Below are 17712 nucleotides of genomic sequence, written 5' to 3'. Positions count from 1 at the left end.
ATGAAGCCTACGGGTGAAAGCGCTTGCCGTTTTTCTTGTATTTGAATAAATTCTGGTTTTCGATACATTTGTGTGGTCAATCCGTTCCTTTATTTAGCTGGTGAAGTGAATACTGCTGAGAAACTGGAATATATATGTTTCTACACTGAGTTTATATACTACTACTGAGTGGATTTATTGACCACAATGTGGACTTGAGATATTTGCTGACATATTGGGAATATCGATTGTTTGGTGCTTGGTGACTTTTTAGCTACATTTGTATGTGTGCTGTATTCTAAGTGGATATACTGCCTTTTTGCTCTCCTGGCCTTTATAACTTATAATTAAAAAAGTATATTCTTTTAAAAAAAAAGACAGACCTCATTTTATACAGTAAATTCATCTGGTCAAAGCCCTATACATTAAAACAGGGGCTATTGACAAGGTTTCATTAAGACCAAGTTCAAGGAATGAACAAAGTACAAAAATGCCATTTTAATTCACATAGTTCAATATCCAATTCCCACCAGCCTCCTCTTGAAGATCTATGTACAACTTCTAAAATATCAGATCTAATTTTTTAAAAATCTACACATTCCAATGAGTGTCTAAACAAAGCATTTTTGTCATTTTTATGTAGGATTGCATAAACATGTTCATAAATACGTTTACAAAGCCGTCTCTGTTTTACCTACATAAAAATATTTACATGAATCACATACAGCCAAGTAAACTAAACATTTTGTTGTGCAATTCCCTGGTTTAAAAACCACTGGGTGAGCGCAATTTGGTAAACAGATTATTTTTTTATCCAAAATATATTTGCAGTATGAGCAACAGCCACGTTTATTAGTTCCTTTCTCAAATGGATTATGTACAATGATGTTATGCCCAAACAAATATTTCAGATTCTTGCCCATTTTGTTCACAAATTTTGGCTCTTCCCCAAAAATTCTAAATAAATCAAGGTTACTCCTAAAAACAGTCCATTATTTTAGCGTTATGGCTTTAACTTCTTTGGAACCTTCACCAAATGGAAGCACCATACTACTTCTAAACTGTTGATTCAAGGTGTCCAAAGTGGTCCCTGCTGAATTGATACCCACACCCAAAATGGGTTTAAATTTCATACCCCAAGCTGGTACCACCTCTCTGCTCACTTTACTAATAAGATCTCCGGGGTAACCTCTCTCCAGAAATAATTCTCTAATAAATAGAACCTCCTTCCTCAGTTAGTCCCAGCTAGAACATATTCTCGTAGCCCTCACCAGCTGGCCTTTAAAAATATATTTTTCTAGTTTTGAAGGGATGTTGACTATTGTTCAAATAAGAATTAGAAAAAAAGTCTCCTTTCTAAAAATAGTGGAGCAAAATTTCTTTGCTACCATGTCTTTTGTTCAACCTTACATCTAAGAAGTCAATACTAATATTCCAATTTTTACTAGTGAACGTAAGGAATGAATGTAACTTCTTTAAATGGGTAAGCCAAATCTGTGTGGGCTGAAATAGGTTCTTTCCAAAGAATAAAAATATCATCTAAAAAATGAAGATATAAACTCCATCTTTCATTAAATTTTAATGGAAAGACATACTTGCGTTCCCAAGCATACATAACCATATTTGTGCATTTGTCATCTTGTCTTCAATCATATTGTAAGCATTGTATTGTTACTGTATTTTATCAAATTGTATGCATCTGTATCTTTGTGGAGCTTTTCTCCCTAGGCCTCCACTGAAAATCGGCACTCTTTAGCACAGTGGAACTGGTCAACAAATGCAAAAAAAAAAATAGATAAATAAAAGCTGTATTAAACATGCAAATACCACAGTAGTACTCTATAATTCCCAGAAGAATTATCAGTAGTAATAACAGTAATTAATAGTAAATAGCATGTATATTAAAATAAAAAAATAGCAGTTTTAAAATGAAACAAAAACATTATATGATAAAGAAAAAGTGAAGTTCCCAAAGGAATTTTATCTGAATCTGGAAGTTGTAACCCATGAATGCAGCCTGCTGAAAAGATTCAACTATGCTGATCCTAGACTTGGTACAAGACTAAATTACTGACTTCCTGTAACAGAAATTAGGCTTCCTCTGATGAAAGGGACTTAGACAATCTCTTGTCACAGAGTCAGAGGAGGCGATTCTGAGCTCTGGAAAGCTACCAGACCAGGTGTTGGTGCAAACCCAGAGCCCCTATGCTACTGAGACACAGTTTGAATGATGAACATCAGTAGATATCCTACATAACTCTGTTGCAGTATTGCAACTGTTGGATTGTCTTGCCAAATAACCTGGATGTCCTGCAGGGGCCAGGGTACCAAAGCCATAACCTTCCACAGAGCCATACATTTGACATACGGCCCAAGCCTGTGGGTGTAGAGGTACGTATGTATCTGGTACAAGTGCAAGTGTGAAATCCTAACACCATCTCAAAGCCAGGAGGCTTGAAGGCAGTAATAAAATGGGTAAAACAAAAGGTCAGCTAAGAAGGGGCAAAGTCAGATAATGGATTCAACTTAGTCCATATGAAAATAGAGGGAAACATAGAAACAGCATGAAAAAAGGGGAAGGAAGGGTGGAAATACTTCAATAGTGAAGAGTAGGACATCTACTGCTATTTTAAGTTCTTTTATAACTGTACTATGTACTTTCTTAGATCACTATTGCAGTACTCCAATACTGTTGTGACTCCCAAAGCTTAATATTTACAAAGACTGGATGGATCATACATACGGAAACTGTCACTTAATCCACAAAGAACAGATCTGGCAAAAAGAGGCTCTGGATCTTGACAAAGTATCTACCCCATAAGGTTTTGTGAAAGTGTGCACAGAAGACCAAGTGGCTGCTTCCAGAATAGCTCTAGAATCAATCCCATTGTAAAAGGCTCCACAGGAAGCAACTATTCTAGCAGAGCAGACTTTAACCAGAGAAGATAAGGACTTACCATGGTGGGCATAGCAAAAGAAAATGGATTTAGAAATCTAATTGGCAGTAGTCTGCTTACAGACATGGTTGATCAACTTGGCCACCTGGAAGGAAACCAACAGCTGGTCAGTTTTTCAAATGTCTTTAGTCTTGTCTAAATCAAATCTGAGCTGCCCGTTTACATCTACAGAACAAATTATTCTTTCATCGTTCTGAGTATTAAGGGAGAATGTGGGAAGATTTATTGCCTGGTTGAGACAAATTATTGACCATTTTAGACATAAAGGAAAAGTTGACCCTCACAGATACCCTGCCACTATGAAAAGTAAAGGAGGAGAAGCCATAAGGGTTTGAAGGTCAGAAACCCAGAAGAGGTGAAGGCTACTAGTACAATAGTTTTCTATGAGCAGAATTTCAAAGAAGCAGAAGCTGCTGGCTCAAAAGGTAATGTTTAAGGTGTTCCAAGACAAAATTTAGGTCTCTGAAAAAAAAAAAAAAAAAAAAAGAATAGCTTTCCTAGGTGGTTTTTGAATGAAGAACCCCTTTGAGAAGCAGTTTTAACTCAGGCCTAGAAAGCAGTGGTGGGTCTAGAAGCAAACATGGAGATGACAGATAAATGTACTTTAATAGAAGGGTAGGCTACACAGGCTCTCAATAACTAACAGAGAATTGTAGGAACCATGGGTTAAGCATGATTTTGCTTGTTGGTATGACATCAGGTAAACTATATATTTTCCATTTGGTATATCAGACTTTCTAGTGGTAGGTTTTATTGCCTACTGAAGAACCTGTAGCACATCCTTAGAAAACTTGTGTCTGAAAGATATTAGAATTTTACCATCCACCCTGTCAGGTTGACAGATAGAGTGGGATGAAGCAAAGAGCCCTTGTTTTGTGCAAGTCCACTCTGTAGAGTAATTTGTGGTGATTACAAAAACACAAACCTCCTCCGAACACAAAGTTCACAGACAGAAACAGTCCGCTTTCCCGCACAATAAAGGGATTTCCTCCGAAGTCAAAGAATATTTCCTCCACCGATAATATTGCAAATAAATTTATTGTAGAACAGTTAAAACAGTTAAAACAAGAAATAGTCCACAACTGAACCAGCAACCAACACCGGTAATCCGTTTCTTAGTTAGGCTTTAAATTAGCTGCTAATTTAAAGCCTAACTAAGAAACGGATTACCGGTGTTGGTTGCTGGTTCAGTTGTGGACTATTTCTTGTTTTAACTGTTTTAACTGTTCTACAATAAATTTATTTGCAATATTATCGGTGGAGGAAATATTCTTTTAATTTGTGGTGATGACCCGTGACCAGATGAAAGACAAGGCGAACCAATGCTGCCTGGGCCAAAAGGGAGTCACCAGCAAGATTCCAGGCTTGGCATAACCTTTACGATTACAGAAAGGGGGAAGCATAAAGAAACTTCCCCTCCCAAGGAAAATTCATGGCTTCCATCGTCCACGCATGGGAACAAGGAGTACTGGAGCAAAACAGCTTTAGTAGCTTATTGTGAATGGAGGTAAATAGGCTTATCTGAGGAATGCCCTGTTTGTGGACTACGTCTAGGAAGGTCTCCCTCAAACATCCATTCATGAGGGTCCTCTCCCCTTTATCTGCTTAGAAAATCCACCAGGACAATGTCCTGGGAAGGAATATAAACTGTTCACAGGGACAGATTTACTTTTATAGCCCGTTTCCTTGCAAGCAAAGCCCTTCTGCATAGTTAGGACTTTGTCTCTCCCTCCATTCTTATTTATATAAGACTTGATTGCTGTGCTGTCTGTGAAGATCCTGAGGCGACCTGGAGTTCATGAATGGGAGAAAATGTGCAAGGCCTGAATGAGTGCCCTTATTTCCTTTACAATGATGCGTTATACATCCTTTGTTTTGGGGTCCACTTTCCCTGGATTCTTGGGGGATCCATCCATGCCCTCCAAGCTAGCTCTGAAGCAACTGCTTGCAGCTCCTGTGAAGGAACCACTCATTTGAATGGAAGGCCTGGACTGAGTTTTACCCAAGATATCTACTACTGAAGTTCTTTCTTCAGAATGGGCAGAAGTGCAATCTGAGTGCCCAGAGGATGGTAGTCCAAACAAGCAAAAGGACAAGTTCCTGCAGCTAATAGAGGTATGATATTAATTCTGCAAACCACAGCACAAGTTCAAACCAAGAAATGCTCGTAGCTTGCAAAATCTTTAACAGAACTAAGAAAAATAAAACATACAAACGTGCAGAGCGTACAGCTTTCAGGTACAACCCTTCTTCAGTGCAAAGACATTTGATATAAAACACCTGTTAGAATACATAAGACAGCGATCGCATGACATTCATAGCCAATAAAATCTGAACAAATTAAAACTCATCATGCAACAATGATATAACTTCCTAAAACATACAAATTAGCTATGCAACATCTGTAAGTATATATACACATGTAAATGTGTATGCACAAAATAAATGTAAACAATACCCTCGTTGCTTTAATTGCATTTGCTTCTAAACCAATACAGGCTTAATACTAGCTGCTGTGCTTAGTCCTGGGTGACTATCAGCCCGAAGTTTTATTATCCATGCATACTCTCTCAGTTCCAATAAGTTATTTAAGTCACCCCTCTTACATTCTTATAAATTCTATCAAATCACTTTGAACACAAAGCTATGTTCACAGCCATCTTTAACTATATGATTGGCTAACCATCTTTAACTATATGCTTGGCTAATGAATTTGACAAATCATTTCTACGAATCTCAAAGCAATGTTCTATTATACGATCTTTTAGTTTTTTATTACATTTACCTACATAGAATACAGGACATTTTACACATGTCGCCAGATAAACAATATTCACTATATTACATGTACCAAATAAATTAAACTTATATTCTTTCCCTGAGCTAGGATTTACAAAAAACTGTACTGTTTGAAGAAATATATCTGCAGCTCACACAGTTAAAACATGAAAGTGTTCCCTGTTTTTGTTTACTTATTATTGTTTCTTTCTTTACTTGTGACCTAACATCCATATAGCAAAGTCTTCTTTTAAGATTAATACAATTTCTGTATGCAAACTTAGGTTCATTCGTAATGAACTTCTTTAGATCAGGCATACTTTTACTTTCTAATATTCCCCAGTTTCTCTATTATTTCTTTCACTCCATGAATTCTTGTATTAACAGTAATATATCTTACATCACCTATTCTATTACTAACCACTATTAAGCCAATATTGTTTAAGAAGCAAATGCAATTAAAGAGATGAAGATGTTTACATTTATTTTGCGTCTACACATTTACATGTGTATATATACTTATAGATGTTGCACAGGTAATTTGTATGTTTTTAGGAAGTTATACAATTGTTACATGATGAGAATGTTTTAATTTGTTCAGATTTTATTGGCTATGGATGTCATGTGATTATTGTCTTGACATAAAACACCTGTTGGAACACACGTCTTTGCACTGAAGAAGGGTTGTACCCGAAAGCTGTGTGCTCTGCACATTTGTACATTTAATTTTTTTAGTTCTATTAAGATTTTTACAAGCTACAAGCATTTCTTGATTTGGAACTTGTGCCGTGTCCAGAGGATGACCATGTTTTGACCAGGGAGACTTTAGGTACCACTGTATCTTTCTTGTATGCAGTTTTGCAAAAGGAACCCATGGGGATGGATGTCACCATGAATCTCAAAACCTGAAAATTTCTCTTGGAGGACAGAATTAAAGAGGTAGAAGGAACTGAAAATACATGGACAGGGATTGGACCCTTCACTTGTAGAAGGCCAGCATGAGATGTGTGTCTAGCCTGATGACTAGCAGTAACAGATCTTGGGTAGGGGAAATGCAGACTTTTAGATATACTGTAAACCCCAGATTCTGTAGAAGACAGTTAAGTTGAGATGCTTTAACAAATATTCCTAAGAATATGCCTGTATCAGCAGGTTGACAAGGTATGGGAAAATTCTAATTCCCAGAGTTCAAAAGGTAATAGCAGGTGCTAGACATTTTGTACACCCTAGGGGACTGTAGATAACCCAAAGGGTAAACTAGAGAACTGAAAGTGTGATGAGCAAACAAAATTCTTAAAACATCCCAAAATAGGGATGAATTGGAATTATAGAGATGAGCATTCTTCAGATCCCAGGATACCAGGAAGGCTTGTGGAAGAATGTAAGGAACGAGTCTGCAGAAACAGTACTTTGAAAGAAATTACCTTTTGAAAAGTGTTGAGACTGGAAAAATCTAGAATGGCACGCCATTCTTTTCCCTTCTGGGTACCAGGAAAACTGGAATAAAAACCCTTTTCCTACATGCTGTGCAGGCACAGACTATTTACCTTGTTTGTGAAGACCCTGCAAAATAGGGGGTAAGAGGTGCATCTGGTTGGGAGGGGGATGGTGGGATGACTTTGAAAAGTAGAATATCCTTCCAAGTCATTTTGTAGCACTGAATAATTGATAGGACCCACATGTCTAAAGTTATGAGCTGCCAAGCAAAAAGGGATAGGCTTAGTCTTTCTAACAGAGGGAGGGATGGACAGAGGAAACAGGAGGTGGCAGAAAACAGTCAGGTTGATTTGTCTGGAAAGAAGGTTTCCAAGTTTTGGAATCGCTGGTAGGTTTTAAAGTGAAATCTCTTTATAGGCATTTTTCTGCCCTTCTGTGCAGGCCTTAAGTTCCCCTTCAGAAAAAAGGAAGTGGGCTTAGCCAGGCAGTTCCTCTGATAACTGAGAACAGAGGTGAGGAAGATTGAATTCCAGCATAAATTTTCCCTTTTTCTTGCAAATATTTAAACAAGGTATTTACCTCTGGACCAAACAAGATGTCCCTATTAAAGGGGGAATCCAAAAGTTTTGCTTTTACATCCTCAAATTAGCTGAGGGTGAAGCCATCCAAATCTTCTGATAACATATCTAGTATAAGCTGCTCTGGATGAAGCTTCCACTGCATCATAACTGCACTTAACACTCCATGGAAACAGCCTGCTGTTTTGTTTCAGACAAATCAAAGGTAAACAATGTTTTGTTTAAATACTTCTGATCTATTCTCAGTTATGCAATCATTTGTGTTTGGTAATTCAAAGCTCTGAAAGCCAACATGGAAGAAGTCAAACCTTTCCATATATGCCCATGGCCCTAAGATCTCTGAGGGTAAGATATTAGTGGCAGGCAGAAGTTTGGAGGGCTTGTCTGTAGAAACTGAAAAAGCAAAGAGGTCTGCCAAAAGATTTTTAAAGAAGAATGTTACATCATCAAGTACTCTATAGAACCTATCTGGTCTCTTAGGGCTGGAGGTTGACAGGCAGAGGAGATGCATCTAGGAAAGGAACAAGTGAAGGCGTGGGATTACCAATCTCCAGTAAATTTTAATATATCTTCTGCACATCAAAGACTTGTCTGGATTACCACTCAAAATGCTGCATCATTTTTGTGATGGTTTCCCCACAGTAGACTTACTCAACAAGTGAGTCAAAGGATAAGGTATCCTTATCAAATGAAGCCATTTGGCCTGGAGACAGAATCTAAGATAAGTAGTCCAGGGACAGTTCATCCTAGTCAGAATCTGCATCATTCTTCTCAGAAGAAAATTCAAGTTGCATCTTCTGTGGAATAAAGTGCAAAAGAGTAGTGGAAAGAAGAGAAGGTTTCAGACACAAAATGGACTTGAACAGGCCTTGAGAAAATTCTATCCATTCTTTTTGTTGGGGCATCTGAGATGGAAAAAACATTTTTAGTCTTCTGTTTCTTCTTATTCTTGATGGTGATATCCACTTTAACAAAGCTCTGCTGCTCCAACCCTTGGAGTACTTCTATCAAGAGACCCAGGCACCTCTTCTCAAACCAAAGGGATGCCCTTCAGCCTTCCAAAATAGACCTAGGTTCCCCTTTCTCTGCTATAATCAGTTTTGTCAGTTAAGCAGCTGGAGCCTGAGAAATAATGGATCATGCTGTGTGTTCTTGCAAAACCTTAACAGGTATGCCAGAGTATGGCTAGGCAGATGATGGTTCAGGCCTAGACCATTTAATTTGTTTTCAGAATAAGCAGGACATTGGATTGTGTAGGTTCTGCAATCTTACACTGGGCAAGACATTTTAGTCGCAAAGTCATTAAATAGGTATTAAGAGAGGAAAGATGCGTATGGTGGTGTTTTAGGTAGAAACTATGGGAAAATCTGGTAATTCATTCAGTCATGTTCTGCTCAAAGACAAAGAAACACTAGGAGTGGAGATTCTTATAAGGAATCTGTCTGCAAAACATCACACTTCAGCCCTATTAGCCGATATCTAACACTTTATTGCAGCAAAAGAACAAAGAAAAAAGGAAAGGTTCCCCAAAAGGGCACATCTAAGTAGATGGTACAAACTATCACACAAAAACAGACCAACAGATATGAAGCCTGCAATTGTACTGGCAAGCAAGATAGGATTTCATGCTCATACTTCCACTTGTGTACCCTTACACCCACAGACATAGGTCATACTTCAGATGTATGGCTCTAAGAGAGATTTTGTTTTTGAAACTCTGGCAGGATGTCCAGGCTATTTGGTGAAATAACCCAACAGGTACTGGAATACTGCAACAGTGAACTTGCCTGAAGCAAAGGAAATTATCTTTGATATTCTGTAATGAAGACTTAAGCATGCGCAAAATGCAATGGTTCCATGGGAGAGGTAGTGGAAGGAAATAGCTTACCATGACAGTAACACATTACCATTATCCAGTAAACATGTGCAAGATGTCAAAAGTAATCAATAAACTGCATGACAACTTACTTCAAGTATTCCTCATAGAGGTACTTAGTGAGCCTTACACGAAAACAAAGCTTCAACTCATTCAAGCCAAGTTTCAGGGAGTTGTTTATTAACGAGATCTGCAAACAGATATCATTATTCAGTACATTACTTATTGACATCCAGTAAGAAACATTTCTTTCATCAAAACTACAATTTTAAATCAATAAGCAGAATTTCATGATTCAAAAACAATTGCTCAGCTGTTCTAAATTAACTAGATGCTGCAGACTTTCAGATAGAATCAATATAGTTGCTGTTAGATTGCAGCATTTTCATAAACTGATCAGCCTTCAAAACCTTCCACAGAAGCTTATAATTGGACATTATGATGCTGAACAGCCAAAAGACCCCAATTAACCTTTAAGCTAAACAAGCAAACTGGGGTCTGTAAACAGGCCTGAATCACCATGGTTCAGCAGGAAAAAAGCAGGACCAAACATCAAAAGGGATGCCCTCTGCTCAGGTAGGTCTTCCTTGCACTGGTAATGCAGCATGCGTGTTGAGAATCATATAACAAAATGGTCACTGTCGTAATGCCATCATTAACCAATATCTTGTGTTAACATGAGAAAGGAAGTCCATATGTCTAAGAAAAAAAGGGGAAATACCACTGACAGGCAGCAGGCTCCACAGCTACTGAACAGGGCATTCCATAAGCATGTTAAGAGCAAACATTTTGCACACAACTGTGGCAGCAGTTGACAGATTAATGGAAAGGATTAAAAGTCCAAAATGCATATTACATATTTATATCTCTACATTAAATTAGTGAAACAGTCATAAAAAAACTTACAACAGGCATGGCAGCGATGAAGTTGAATAAGTATCTCTTGAAATCTTTCGTAGTACGGCCAATAATTGCACTGCAAACCATCACAAGCACAAACACATTAATTGCAAAAGCAAACTCTTTGATGATTATTTAACTAGATATTTTGTGTGGACAAGTGGTTCAGATCTTTAATTTGTTTCAGTAACTAAATAACTGACATACAATTAATCAAATGCAGCACTGATGCACCCTGAATGCCTTGGAATTAAGTGGATCCATCTATGGTACAGCCAGACTTGTCTTCAAACTGAGTAAGTAAGGGATGCGTTACAAACTGCTAATCTACCACATGTATGAAAATCCTTGTAATTTGTAGAGCATTCTGTATACTGCTCATTGCAAAAAAAAAATCCCCACTACAAAAACTCATCTGTACGCAATGCACATATGCAGCTTAACAGCACACCCATTAAGACAGACAACATGTAAACTGATGCACACATGGCTAGGTATATCTCTAAAATGAGAACAGACAGATATTATCAAACTCCTACCTCTTAAAGACACTTCAACATTCAAGTAAGGATCAGATTACCTCAGCTTCAGTCTCTAAGTGAGAAACAATATAAGATTTTTGCATCATACGCTCCATACTGAATTACTTCTGTAAATTCTTTAAAGGTGTTTTAGATCTCTTCTCCCAGGCCTATTCTGATGTCACCACTATCTAGACAAAAGGGCTTTTTTTTTTTTTTTTTAAAGAAATGAGCATGACCTGCACTAAGACACTCAAGTGTTAACATCAGTGGTATTACTAGGTTCCAGGGTCGACTAATATATAGTATTACCTTTAAGTAGATTGTATCCCTACGTTTGTCATCACTTTGGGTTGAAATTGCGAGCTTAGGTGTGTAGGATAATGGCAGGGCAGGACTGGGGTTTGCCAAGGTGATCATGCCATACAATCGGTTACGTTGGCCCATGACACAAAGGGAGGTCATGTGTCCAAGGAGGCTGGACAGAGGCAGGGAGTTAAGTCAGCACATCCTCCTTACATGGTCACCCCTTCTCTAGTACCAATTTATGTGGGGGGGAGCTTGGGCATAATCCCCCAAAAAATCCCAGCCCCATAGGTGACAGCACCTCTCCCAATACTCAGCCCACATCCTCTGAGGAAAGCACTAATGAAAGGGTTCTTTTAGCGAGGCAGGGAGAAAGTCTAGATAGTCATGGATGTTTAAAATGCTGAACATATTCAAGTCTTCAATAAATTGACATCAATGTTCTGGTTCAGTCAGCATGCCCAAGCAAGGCATACTGATGTCAATGTTTATTGCTATCTGGTAATAACCAACTGCTTTGTCAGTTACGTAAACTAAAACAAATGCTTTATGACTGTTTTCTCTGCTCTCAACACCTTTTGCAAAAGGAAAAAATAAATACTATGGCTTCCAACCACTTAAGGAAAAAATGGCTAGGTTTGTGAACTTCCCAAAAAACAAAAATGTGATGCAAACATCCCTGCCAAAAGACCAAGATAGCAGGAGGTTACAGCTGTACCTTAAGATGCTTCCAGTGTAGGATGACCCTCAGACTGAACGGTCAAGACTGAAAGTTATATTGCCTACAACATTGCCATAAGCAAAACAAAAAAAACATGGAAAATGGGTTACATACCTGCTGAATAAATGTAGTCACACTTGTCCCCCCAGTATAAAGTATTGAAAATAGTAAAAGTAACACAAAGTGTGTGTTACTATATTAAGAAAATATTATAGGAATATTCAGGGAAACTGGGAAATTAGACAAAATGGAAGAACACACAAAGGAGCAACTTACTAGCATGAAAAATAACAGTTGCGGAAGTAAACTTACCATAATTGTATACTTTCTAATGGCTCTCCATTGCAGTAGCCCCCAAGCACCATCCAGCTTCCCAAAGATTTGGACGAATTCCATTGCACTCTACTTTCCAGGAGCATTCCAAGAGCTCCACAAAAAAGGCAGATTAAGTGCTAAAACCTTCAGAGCATTTTTGACTGGAAAGATGCAAAAGCCCCAAGTATGTGTGAGTAAACAAAGAAAATGATTAACACTATATACTCAATTGTGAAAAATACCACCACCCTGGCAACAGAGTATAGAAAAATCAGGACATAGGGCTAAAGGGATGGAGGTCTGCTGCAACAATGATCCATCAGAACATCTACTGCTATGGTAAATTTACTTACACAGCAGTACTGTTCATAAATGTTGCCACCGTTGCAACAGCCTAAGTTACATGGGTAGATTCCTATACCTTAAACAGAAGCAAGAAAAAAGGGAGGAGGCCAATACCAAAGAATCCAAGAAACCATGGCATATGGCCCTAGCAAAGTCTACTCTGGATACAGACAAAGAATCCAGTTTGTAATGCTTTGCAGAAGAATATACAGTCACCGCCTCTAAAACACTTCTGGAGTCCACCGATTTCTAGAAAGCCAAAAGAAGAAGCAAATGCTCTTGTTGAATGAGCTATAACCATACTTTGAAGTGGCTTTATGTAATAACCATAACAAAAAGTAATAACATGAGACAACCAAGTAGAAATACTTAATACTGACTGTCGTCTTTTTTGCTTACCTTCTTAAGGGAAAAAGAGCTAGTCCCTGGCAGAGTTTTGTTTAGGTATCAGAGTTGCCTGTGTACATCCATAGAGTAAAGAACCCTTTCTTCATCACTGACTGGTTCAGGAAAGAAGACTAGGAAATGAATAATCTGATTTAAAATAAAATCAGACAACTAAGCATAAAGGTAGGATTTGTTCTCAAAGAAACCCTGTCTTTGCTAAAAATGAAGCAGGGTTGAACTCACCAAACAGTGCTTGTAACTCAAATTCGCCTTGCAAGCATCAGAGCAGTAAGTAACACCATTTGGCACATAGAAGCAATTTTATTATAGGACAAAGAGCACAAACTCTGAACTAGTACCTTGGCTTACGCCTTCAGGGTTCAAAATTCCTGAACCCTGAAGGCGTAAGCCAAGGCACTAGTTCAGAGTTTGTGCTCTCTGTCCTATAATAAAATTGCTTCTGTGTGCCAAGGGGTGATTTATCATTTTCGGAGTACGGTGGAGTTATTATTTGGCACAATATATGAAATTTGTGTTTGTGAGCAATAAGTAACACTATCTTCCATGTTAAGGAAGGTCTACACTTGTATATTATACTGTACATGTATGCAGCCTGAAGAGCGAGTCTGAGTTGAACTGATACCTCACAAGACAGTCTCCAAAGGGGCTACGATCAGGTACCAACCCCCCCCCAACATGATTATGTACCACATTACTGTAGTATAGTCTGTGTACACTAGCAGACATCTCCTGGAGACCAGAGATGATGAAAGGATTTCAAAGCATTGAAAATGGCCAATCTCTCTCTGTGTATGTGTTTTTGTCTGCCTACAAAATTTCAAAGCTTGTATTTTTACCCCTTTTAATACTGCACCCCATATCTGAAGCATCGGTGAATGCCGACCGGACAGAGATGGAAGACCTGGATTGCACATAATATGATCAATCTACCCACTAACCAACCTCCCTCTTCACAAATCTACAACAGGAATATGAAAATTCCAGTGGTGTAAATGTTGGGTCCAGATTGATCTGAGGTATCAATGTATTTTTCTCATGTGTAGTCTGGCAAAAGGATGCAGAAGTATCATCAAGGTCATGAACAGAATCCTGAGAAATTCCCTTGCTGAAGCTTTATTTATGCTGAAGTAGTTCAGGAAAACTGTTAAAACATTTGTAAGTTGTCAAAAGGTAGAAAGGCTCTCCCCAAGACTGAGTCCAGCAAAAGTCCTAGGAAAACTACTCTGTGTGATGTGACAATAGAAGATTTCTGCAAAATGATTTGAACTACCACATTCAACAGAAGCACAAAGCATTGTTACAGACTCTTGATAGCTGGAAAGAGAGTTACAAACATAAGATGAGTGCGCAATGATTGAAAAATGAGCATGTCAGAGAATCTGACTGGAGCTAGGCATTGTATGAATAACCTTGGTACAGCAGAGAGCTCAATGAATAAAAATAAAGAATTAATAATGTACGCCAAACAAATTTTAAGAAATGCCTGACCAATTTGGGAATTAAGAATATGACAGGAATCCTTCAGATCCAAGTTAGTCTTAGCACTTCAGAATCTTATGCCATTTATCACATCCTGAAACTGGGAATCCTAACAGATGTTTACAGCCAAAAAATCCTGTACTGGATCCTTCTAGTTTGGTAACTACAAAAAAATTATTTAATAACAATCGCTAGAATATCTAAAGGCACTGGTTCTACTACTCCCTGAGAGAGCATGTTATACAAGATGGGTGAAAAGAGAGCAATACGATTCTCTAGGCAGGAGTGAACCCCCCCCCCCCCCCCCGTAAAGGAAGAGGGATTCTCATTGCCAAGAGTATGCAATACTTTACAAGGCTTAAATTAATCCTGAAAACAGCGCTGACATCTAGGAATAAAATCCAAGCTATAAACCAATTTGCTCTTCTTGTCCTAACTTACAGTTTTGGAGTGATTGACTGTCTCAAAAAAGTATAGTTGTGTACACTTACCATAAATGTAGATGTTAGAGTGTATTCACTGTTGCAGTCATCACATTTAGGTTATCTGCCTGCAGGTAGCCCTCAGCCAGCAAGAATACCAGAGTCTTTGGATTTGTGTGTCAGATGCCGTCTCTTCTTCCATGACGTCAGGTCATCAGGGGTATAAAAATGCAGCTGACACCATTACATCAGTTTTTCTTGCCCCAGATGTCAGGTGCCCCCACAACAGGAAGCAATTATATGGTATGGTACACCCCCACCAAAAAGCAAATACACCAGAAGAAATAAATATACCAAACTAGAAGGAAAGGTAGAGCGAAGAGAAGTCAGGGGGCTGGAGGAAGGGTAACCAGCACTGCAACAGTGAATACACTTGAACATCTACATTTATGGTAAGTGTACACAACTGTACTATGTTCTTCGTGTTTCACTGTTGCAGTCCCATTTGGGTTGATTCCCAAAGCTAAGGAAGGGAGGAGGAAGTTAAAGAGCATTAGGGGCAGCTATTAAGACTTGCAAGACTGCACTGGCAAATCTAGCTCTGGATTTAGAAAAGACAGGCATGTGGTAATGCTTGGTGAAGGTATGTACAGAGCTCCAGGTATAGCAGCATCTAGGATGTCCCTGGTAGGGGACTCCTCTGAGAAAAGCTGCAGAGGTAGATGCAGCCCTGGTGGAATGTGATCTTATCCCCTGTGGGGTAGGTTTTCCATGGTGCTTGTTGCAGAAATGAATGCAAATGGGCTATCCATTTGGAAATGGTTTGTTTTGAAATGGCCTCCCCTTCTGCCCCTGCAGCAAAGCCAACTAGCAGCTGTTCAGATTTTCTGAGAGGCTTAGTCCTGTCCAAATAGAATCTAAGTTGTCTGTGCACATCCAGAGAGTGCAGTATTCATTCCCCTTTGTTTTGTGGATTAGGGAAGAAAGTAGGCAAATGAATGGACTGATTTAGGGCCACACTAGACACCATCTTGGGCATAAAGGAAGGATTACTCCTGAGGGAAACCCTGTCTGCATGGAAGATAATGAAGGGTTCTCCGCTGCCATGAGGGCCTGTAATTCAGACACTCTGCTTGCTGAAGTGATGGCTAGAAGGAAGGCCGTTTTCCAAGAAAGGAATTTCAACTCTGCTGTTGCAGCTGGCTCAAAGAGGGGAGGGGGAAGAGTGAGCTTTTCCAATACAAAGTTAAAGTCCCAGGCTGGAGTGGGAGCTCTCCTGGGGGGGGGGGGGTCTTAAATTTTTCACCCCTCTAAGGAATTGTTTTAGTTAGGGGTGAGAGAAGAGGGCTGTCTCAGTATTATAATGTGCTGAAATGTTAGAGGCATGAATTTTAATTGAGAAGGATAGGCCCTTGTGGAGCATTTCTGTTGAGTACTGTAGAATATGAGGTAAGCTGGGGACCATTGTGACCATCCCCTAAGCCTGGCTCCAGGAACAGTATAATTTCCACTTTTCAGCATAGGATTTTCTAGTACTAGACCTCCTTGCCTCCAGAATGACATCCAGCACCTGCTTACACAGGGATGCTAGAGGATAGCTCAAAGAATTAGCCAGGCTGCAAGGTTCAGGGTTTGAAGCTGAGGGTGCAAAATTTGGCCCGCCTGCTGAGACAGCAGGGAAGGAGTCTGAGGCATGTGCCATGGTTGTAGCAGTGTCATACTAAGCAAGTGGGGGTACTAGTGCTGGTGCAATCAGTATTGTCCTTTGCTTGTCTTGTTTGATCTTTAGTAGAACCTTCGAGAGAGGCAGAGGGGGAAAGGCATAAAACGAGAGGCTTTCCCAGGTAAAGGACAGGGCATTCACTTTCCAAGCTTGACTGTGAGGAGTCCTTGTGCAGAATTTGTTCAATTGGTAGTTCTGAGGGGAGGCAAGCAGGTCTACCTCTGGAGGGGAGGCAAGCAGGTCTACCTCTGGAGGGGAGGCAAGCAGGTCTACCTCTGGAGGGGAGGCAAGCAGGTCTACCTCTGGAGGGGAGGCAAGCAGGTCTACCTCTGGAGGGGAGGCAAACAGGTCTACCTCTGGAGGGGAGGCAAACAGGTCTACCTCTGGAGGGGAGGCAAACAGGTCTACCTCTGGAGGGGAGGCAAACAGGTCTACCTCTGGAGGGGAGGCAAACAGGTCTACCTCTGGAGGGGAGGCAAACAGGTCTACCTCTGGAGGGGAGGCAAACAGGTCTACCTCTGGAGTTCCCCATTTGTTCAAGAGGTTGAATATTTTTGGTTCTAGCTTCCATTTGTGTGGGTCCATGAGATTTCTGCTTAGTCGTCTGCCAGTGAATTTAGTTTGCCTGGCAGGAATTGTGCTTGTAGATGTACTTGGTAGCTCAAGGCTGCGTTCCACAGAGACATGGCTAGTCTGCAGAGAGGGTACGAGTGGGTTCCCCCCTGCTTGTTTATGTACCACATAACTGTGGTGTTGTCTGTCTTTACCAATAGGTGTCCTGGAAGAATACGGTCTTTGAAGGCTGTCAGAGCATTCTGTACAGCTAACATTTCTTTTTGATTGATATGCAAGTGCATCTGTCTCGGGTTCCATTTGCCCTGAATGCACTGCCCTGCCATCTGAGCTCCCCATGCGTAGTCTGATGAGTCTGTTAGGGTCTGGGCGGCAGGGGTAGAGTGAAAGGGAG

The 17712-nt window shown here is 39.7% G+C and overlaps 1 protein-coding gene across 1 annotated transcript in view; it reads right to left on the bottom strand.

The window, feature by feature from the left end:
• ABCD3 (ATP binding cassette subfamily D member 3) overlaps positions 1 to 17712 on the bottom strand; it is a 1370685-nt gene that overhangs the window by 863610 nt on the left and 489363 nt on the right. The window contains exons 5-6 of the mRNA XM_044085690.1: positions 10512 to 10581; positions 9698 to 9795 (exon numbers count right to left, since the gene is read on the bottom strand). Coding sequence (XP_043941625.1) covers positions 9698 to 9795; positions 10512 to 10581 — 168 coding nt within the window. The remainder of the gene's footprint in view (positions 1 to 9697; positions 9796 to 10511; positions 10582 to 17712) is intronic.

Source organism: Protopterus annectens, chromosome 10.part0, assembly GCF_019279795.1.
Source record: "Protopterus annectens isolate FY-2018-M chromosome 10.part0, PAN1.0, whole genome shotgun sequence".
Lineage (NCBI taxonomy): Eukaryota > Metazoa > Chordata > Ceratodontiformes > Protopteridae > Protopterus > Protopterus annectens.
Note: the sequence above shows the minus strand (reverse complement) of the source record. Positions and strands in the feature narration are given on the sequence as shown.